The sequence below is a fragment of the Sinocyclocheilus grahami genome, unplaced genomic scaffold, assembly GCF_001515645.1.
Source record: "Sinocyclocheilus grahami isolate Dianchi unplaced genomic scaffold, SAMN03320097.WGS_v1.1 scaffold64.1, whole genome shotgun sequence".
Taxonomy (NCBI): domain Eukaryota; kingdom Metazoa; phylum Chordata; class Actinopteri; order Cypriniformes; family Cyprinidae; genus Sinocyclocheilus; species Sinocyclocheilus grahami.
The window spans coordinates 1,355,172-1,363,146 of record NW_015505243.1 but is presented as its reverse complement, the minus strand read 5'-3'; the positions used below and the strand labels follow the sequence as shown (position 1 = coordinate 1,363,146).

Genomic DNA, 7,975 nt, shown 5'->3' with positions numbered 1-7,975 from the left:
AGGATAAGATTTAAGATAGAAATGAATCTAGAATTAAACAAAATGTTACACACATTGCTATTTTTATAGAAAAGAAATAGCCATAGCACATTTTCTTTTAAAAATGTTTGGCTACAAAAGGTTTATCAAGAAATCAAGCAACTAGTTTGTTTATAATAATAATTATACATAAATAATGATCATTTAAAAAAAAAAGGTGCAATTACTGATGTTTGGAAATATGTCTTGCATAACTGCTAAAAAAGAGGCCTGAAGTGCTCCCTGCTGGATTAAATTATAACTGCTTGTTCATATATTACAAAACACATACTGTAGGCGTAGGAGATAGATAGATAGATTCTGTTTAATGTGTAATAAAAAGAAATTGTACAATTAAACATTAATTTTATATTATAAATATAGTAAATCAATGTGTTGTGTGTGAAGATTAAATTTTACATTTGACATGCGCTTTTATCTGTGCAACTTTCATTTAAAGTGACTCTTTTTTTCTTGCATTCCTTTGGAATAGAACCTATGACTGGTGTTGCTAGCACCATGCTCTATGGTTTGAGCTACAGGAATGTATTAGTGAAGATATTAGTGAATAACTGATCCTCAAAGAAACTTATCATATGAAAAAAAAAAAGCGACTTAATTTGGACTGCTTTTTTCTAGTCTGTCTTCCAAAACCACAGTTGTCCTCACTGATTTACAGATCATTAGCTCATGTATCTTGCCCATTCATGTTTTGTTTTGTTTTGTTTTTTAACCGAATAAAATCTGGCCCAAACTAATAATTCAATCAATTAAGTTGACGGCTGGTCCGTCCATGTAGAGCTCTTTCCATGAATTAGAGGGGGCAGCGTATCTGTCTTATCAGCCTATCATTACAGTCAGTGCTGGAGAATCTCTGTTGTTGTTCTTAATTTATGGGCTGTGTGCTTTTGTGAGATTGCTTATAAAGGGGAAGACAATTAATGGCGAGCGTTCCAAATCTAAATCTTTTCTTTTGGCTGTGTCCTTTTCTTCGTATATCATCCCTGTGACAGATTCACAACACAACATGCAGATCAGTTTATTTATTCCACAATGTAATCAGAGCACATACAAGGCAACAATTACTATTTACTTCATTTATCCATTGTAATATCCTATCCTATGCCATATTTGTTCTTGTAACATCACTGATACAGTTTCAAGTGACAGTACTTACAGCTGACAGACAGTACTACATGCTGCAGCATGCTGTTATGCGTAAAATACAAGTAGGCAGGGAGTAGAACACTTAGGAAAACACGAGTTGTGAAGGAGCTGTTCTCCACTGAGGGTATTTTTACAGTGGCAGCCCACTGAAGTGTAGCAGCAGTAGCTCTGGCAGAAGGCTCACTGACAGCAGCACATTTAAAGCACAGGTGTGTTTCAGAGTCTGTGTCAATCTGCCGAACACAGTGACCCCTGTGGTCAGACCCCAAAATGAAAGTTATGTCTTGTTTGTTGTTCCAAACCTGTGGCTTTTCTCACACAAAAGAACAGCTTTGGGAAAATGCTCTTTTCTCAAATGAAGCAAGCAAACAATGATAGGGACCGTCAATCAGTGTTCTTTTAGTATCATTGATAAACTATTATAGTTTTTTTTTTTTTTTTTTTTAGTAGTCTTGTTGTGTTTTTGTCTTTTATTAGTTTTTTAATGTCTTTTTATTCATTTTACTTCATTTACTTTGTCATTTTTGTTTTTCAAGTTAAACAAAAAGTGAAAAATGTAGCTGAAATGAAGTAGGTTTAAGGTTTTATTTATTTATTGTAAATGTAATTTTATTTCAGTTAACATTTATTTTATTTCATGAAAGTGTTTTCCTATTGTTTAAATATTTTCCTTTTAGTTTTGTTCATGCCAATTTTAACTCCACTGCAATTCTCAAACATTAATTCTCATTTGCATATAGTCAAATATGTGCATGAACACGCATCTCGCCAAGTTTACTGTCAGTGATTCTGAACGCTATTGGTTCTCACATGTCTCATTGACACATGCCAAATTTGAATATGCAAATACAGTTGTAAGAATTGCTTTTATGATGTTTTTGATTCCTTTTTGGCTCTTCACAGAAAAGTCATAGGGGTTTGGAACAACACGAGGGTGAGTAAATGACACAGTTTTCATGTTTGGTGAACTATTTCTTTAACAGAGCCTCAGGTTTACTGCCAGTAGATTGTCAGATGGTCCCTGCGGAAAAAGTGAAATAATTTGTTTTCATTGACTCTCAGAAAATAGGAAAACATTAGATTGAGCAAAAGCCGGTTTTAGAATGAAATTCTAATAAATTTGAACAGAAATTGTGAGAAATCTATATGGATTAAACATTGCAGTCGAGTGAAATTCATGACAACATTGTCAGAATTTTAGCAATTTCATTCATCAAAATGGAATGCAAACCACTGACTCATAAACCATTTTCATCTATTAAAATGTTTAAGTGTAAAGTTGTTACAGTTTTGTGCTTGTACTTTTGGTCTAATGATTATGCAACAGTTTGTTTGCAGTCTTCTAATCTGATTGGCTAAACAGTGGAGAAAAAAAACGTTCATATTTAATCTAAAATGTTGGTTACTCTATATTATTTTCTTGTGAACCATTGTATAAAAGCAATATCATTTTGGTGCTGTTGCCCTGAATATCATCTACAGGTAATCACAGTCATGTGACATCTCCTCACCTATACTTGTGGAGTGATTCCCTTCATCGTCTTCCCCAGAGTGGGTTTTCTTTGTTAAATGATGCACGATGATGGTAGCATTAAAGGCTCTCTGCAACACAAGATGCCAGTGATAATGCTGCAGAATCTTGTGAACTTCAGCAAGTATCTTTACATGGCTAACAGTGAACCTACACTGCATATAAGAGCAGAAGAGTCAGTTTAATGTTTGGAGGCATTTACTGCACTAGAACTAAAAGCCTGAGTTACAGCAATTACAGCATTTGCCCTTTTAAAGGTACATGCCGTAATTGCATGGCAGGGCAGACGATCAGGAGTAGAGCAACAAACGACTGGCAGCAAATAATAACAAAGCCTCCATATGCCGCTAAAGTTACTCTAGCCATACATTTACAAATGCAAAGTGCTGTATCACCCTCAGAGGTCACAGAGACATGGGTCATATAGAGCTATATTACACATGCAAGGTGGGAGTCTTGTGCTTTAGTAAATTTTTGATCTTACTCAAAAACAGCACTTAGACAACTAATGCAGTGCTTCTCAACTGGTTTGTTTCAGGACCCTGATTTGAACTCAACCCATGCACCAATCAGACAACAACTGGTGAATTCCGTGGCCATATGAGGCTAAGACTGTGATGTTGGCCGATTAAAATTGGCTCAGGTTTGTTTTGATCACTCTTACCTTCCAGTGACTCTTGGCAAAGTTTTTCTGAATTTGCAAGGTGGGAGTCTTGTGCTTTAGTAAATTTTTGATCTTACTCAAAAAGAGCACTTAGACAACTAATGCAGTGCTTCTCAACTGGTTTGTTTCAGGACCCTGATTTGAACTCAACCCATGCACCAATCAGACAACAACTGGTGAATTCCGTGGCCATATGAGGCTGAGACTGTGATGTTGGCCGATTAAAATTGGCTCAGGTTTGTTTTGATCACTCTTGCCTTCCAGTGACTCTTGGCAATGTTGGCCGATTAAAATTGGCTCAGGTTTGTTTTGATCACTCTTACCTTCCAGTGACTCTTGGCAAAGTTTTTCTGAATCTGTGCTGACACTGAGCCGTGGATGTTCTTGTCTAGAGCCGCACCTCCTGAAATCCTGCCATTACAAAACAATAATATTAATTTAAAATTAAGCGTACACAACTGTTCAAAAGTTAGTTAGAGGTAGGGTTGGGCGATGTCTACAAAATTGGCATCGGACGATGTCTACAGTGAAACATCGCGATGGACGATGACATCGGCGGGGGCGGGGGCGAGCGGGGGGAGGGGTGTGGGGGAAGAGTTAGGGGATGTGCCTGAAGCGTGAATCCCTATAAGGAAAAACACGATTCCTAACACCGTGTCTACACCGGACATGAGTGGCGCGGCGTGACAAAATACTATAGAACCACTGATCTATAATAGAGATTTATTATATATAGATCAGTCTATAGAACTCATTATAATCAGTAGGCGCGTTTCCATTACAGATTTGCACAAAATGTTGGCGATATTTAGATTTTCGAAATTATTTTTAAATGTCGATAAAAAAGTATTGCGAAATGACGGCGTTTCCATTAACCAATGTTATGTGACTAAAACGTAACCTTTTGCCTCTCGCGACAAGTCATGGCAACGGATTTTGCTGGGATTTTGACAGATTTTGGCTATATTTATTCAAAGGAGGCTTATGCGTGTATCTTTACAGAAGCAGCAAAGAGAGCCGCTTCAGAAACGTGCGTGGCGCGGCTGGAATAAACCATAGACTGTATAAAAATGTAAACACAAGCATTGAGTGGCCGCAATCAGCTTCAGTGACCGTATCAGAGCAGATGTTTGCAGTGTAAATTGTCTAAGCATTAATTGTAGGGAAAGCCACTTGTACTGGAGCGCGGCCACTTATGAAGTGTTTCTTGGAGGTTATAGTACGTTGAAGAATGATCATATGACTTTTTACATACGCCATGTGACCTGTAAATGCAAAAATGCCGTTTCCATTGCAGTTTTGCGAATTATTCCTTTTTCGCATTGCCTGAAAAACCACCTCATGCGAGCATAAAAACTTTTTTGCGATATATGGGCGTTGTTGCGAAATTGACGCGTTTCCATTAGGCCTATTTTCAATTTGCGCAATTTGAAGGGTAATGGAAACTTGCGTAGTGATGCTGTCTACACTGGATGCGGCGCGACACGACAAATCCTTGACAGTAAACTGCTGGAATAGTTATATTTATGACCTGCTGACACAAATTTCCAATTATTTTCAATGGTTGCTTTGTCGCGTCCAGTGTAAACAGATTAGCTTATGCGGCGCGTCGCGACAGGACAAGGGGTAGACACAGTGTTACATCCTACAGTACATAAAATTTCACTTACCACATAAACAGAGTAAGGAGAGATGACTGAGGACAATGGCGAATGATTTGCAGATCCTCATACCACTGACAAACATATAATCTTGTAAAATGTGTGGTAAGTACTGCATAGTATAAACAGAGTACGTGCAATCGCGAAACTAAAAGCGATGCCAGTTTCAATGCCAGGTATAATAGCAGCTCCCTGATGCTGAAATATATATGTAGTATAATTATCCAATTATATAACTGTGAGGAAAAATATTGAAATATATATTTTCCTCCCATCTCGTATTTATTCCCTTTAGGGGTTCCGCCTACACGTCATTTTCTTTCTAAACACGGTATTGGAATGCGGGCGAATGGGGGTGGGGGGGCACGATGCTGGCTCAACATCGTGATGATCAGCCATAGGCGATGGACGATGGCACCGTCTATCGGCCCAACCCTAGTAAGAGGTCAGTAAAAGTAATACTATTATTCTGCTAGGACACAACAAATTGACCAAAAGTGACTGTAAAAACATTTATAATGATCGAAAAAGATGATCTGTTTTAAATAAATTATTTTCTTTTGAATCTTGAAAAAAAAATTAAGTTTACCGTTTTCCACAAAAATTAGCAGCACAACTGTTTTCAACATTGCTAAATGCAAATAATAAGAAATGTTTCTTGAGCAGCAAATCAGCATACTAGAATGATTTCTGTAGGATCATGTGACAGCAGACTCGAGTAATGATGATGAAAAGGTCATTGCCACTTTTTTCTTGATATTCTGAGTTTATATCTCGCAATTCTCACTATTCTGGAAAAAAAAAAACAGTATTGCGAGATAAAAACTCAGAATTGCAATTTTTTTTTATATTTCCATGGAATCCTCAGATGTAACCTCAGAATTTCAAGAGAAGTCCATTGCATTACTTCTTTGAGCACTATTTCATTTCTGCTCTGAAAATCATAATTGTTTTGTGCTTCTTAAAGATCTCCCTCCGAGTGCTGCAGGTGAAGAGACATCTGTTTATTCTATATTTCATAATCCTCTTCCTGTCTCCACACACCCTCCCACGCCGCTGCACAGATGTGACCCAACTCTTCATCTGTTCTTCAAGGTCAGCCTATCTTTTCAACCCTTCAGCTCCCCATCCGCCTCTTTCCTGCTATTTATGGGCTCACCAAGGATGCTGCAAGGCCTGGTCACAATTGAACCTCTTCGCTGGATCCTTCTGCAGTAAGTGAACTATAAATTCTTTCGCTGAAGCATTAGTGGGCAGAAAGAGGCAGAGAATACAAGAAGATCAATACCACTTAATGTAGCCAGCATTTGACGTGTTTAGGTTGCATTATAAAACATTCTGCATTCATTCAAAAGGAGAAGTTTTTAAAACCACTCATGAAAGCATTAATGCTTTAATTGTATATATAATTTCCTAAGCAATTGCAGAAAGCAAAAACATTATTTTTGCTATTTTTAAAATGAATCACAGTGCATCAGTATAAATATATAAAAATGAAGTATTGTCAGTTGTTTTAGACCCCATTGGACGTTCATTGCATAGACAAAAACAGTTGAAACATTCTTCAGAATATCTCCTTTTGTTCCATGGAATGAAACAAAGTCAAAAAGGTTTGAAACAACATGAGGGTGAATAAATGATGACAGATTATTAAATTTTTGGGTGAACTGTCCCTTTGAGTGTGCATTATGTAACTGCATATTATATGCATGATGCATTATATCAAAATAAAAATAGCACAAACACAGTTTAAGCACAAAAAAGTAGGTTTGAAATCATAAAGCGAACAGGGCCCCAAAAAGTATTTAGACACATTGTACATGCATTTTTTTTTTTTTTTGCAAATTAAAAAAAAAGACGCAAAGTAATGTGGAAACTTGATTTTGTACATTTGTGTGACTTTTAAGTGTTCAAATATTTTGGGGCCACATTTTGTACATTCATAACCCATCCTCCTCAGTCCAAAATTTCACTACGTTTTTGTATGATAAAATAAATGTCATTAGTTTTCATAAAAGTAGCATTAAATAATGAAAAATGTAAATAGAAATCTCAGATACAAATATGTTATTATGCATTATTAAAAAACAACAAATGGAGGCTTGGAGCATTATATGAGCATTTGGACTGATGATGCTATGAATGTGATTTGGTTATTCATACTATACAGTAAGAGAGATTATATATTTTTGTGATTTTACCGGAGTCAGAGATGTCGTCCCAGTATGGCGAATCATATTCATATTCGGCCTTTATGATCAGCTTGTAGAGTTGTGTATCGTTGTCATCATAGAACGGAGGGTAGCCACAGAGTCTGCCAGAAAATTAAGAACTGCTGATACAGACTTTCAGTTTGGTACAGTGCTGTTTATAAAAGAGTTTATTCATGTATGGTGAATAATATTAATCCAGCACTCACAGAATGAATGCAATCACCCCAATGGCCCAGAGATCCACCTCTTTACCGTATGTTTTCTGCTGTAGAAGTTCAGGAGCTACAAACACATAGTGAAAACCAGTACTCACGAGTTACGGTCAATGGAAAAACTAAAGGTTCTTCAGTGGTTCTTTGAGGCACTTTAGAGTCAGAAAAACACAATGTATTGGTTATAGAGCTCTTAAAGGGATAGTTCACCCAAAATGAAACCATTTACTCACCCTCAAGTTGTTCCAAACCTATATGAGTTTCTTTCTTCTGTTGAACATGAAATAAGATATTTTGCAGAATGTGGGCATCCAAACAGTTTCAGTCTCCATTGGCTTCCATAGTCATTTTTGATTACCCACATCCCTCAAAATATCTTCTTTGATGTTCAGGTTTGAAACGACTTGACAGTGAGTATTAGTAAATGATAACATAATTTTCATTTTTGGGTGAACTGTCCCTTTAAGTTGCTATGTTTTTTTTTGTTTTGTTTTGTTTGTCTTTTTTTT

General features: G+C 36.7%; 1 protein-coding gene across 1 annotated transcript in view; it reads right to left on the bottom strand.

The window, feature by feature from the left end:
• Positions 1-1,859: 1,859 nt before the first annotated feature.
• The window catches only part of LOC107584923 (calcium/calmodulin-dependent protein kinase type 1D-like), an 8,936-nt gene continuing 2,820 nt past the window's right edge, over positions 1,860-7,975 (bottom strand). Inside the window, exons 2-7 of the mRNA XM_016271691.1 lie at positions 7,461-7,562; positions 7,243-7,355; positions 6,201-6,279; positions 3,704-3,791; positions 2,697-2,787; positions 1,860-2,206 (exon numbers count right to left, since the gene is read on the bottom strand). Of these exons, the coding sequence (XP_016127177.1) occupies positions 2,196-2,206; positions 2,697-2,787; positions 3,704-3,791; positions 6,201-6,279; positions 7,243-7,355; positions 7,461-7,562 (484 nt within the window). The 3' untranslated portion in view covers positions 1,860-2,195. The remainder of the gene's footprint in view (positions 2,207-2,696; positions 2,788-3,703; positions 3,792-6,200; positions 6,280-7,242; positions 7,356-7,460; positions 7,563-7,975) is intronic.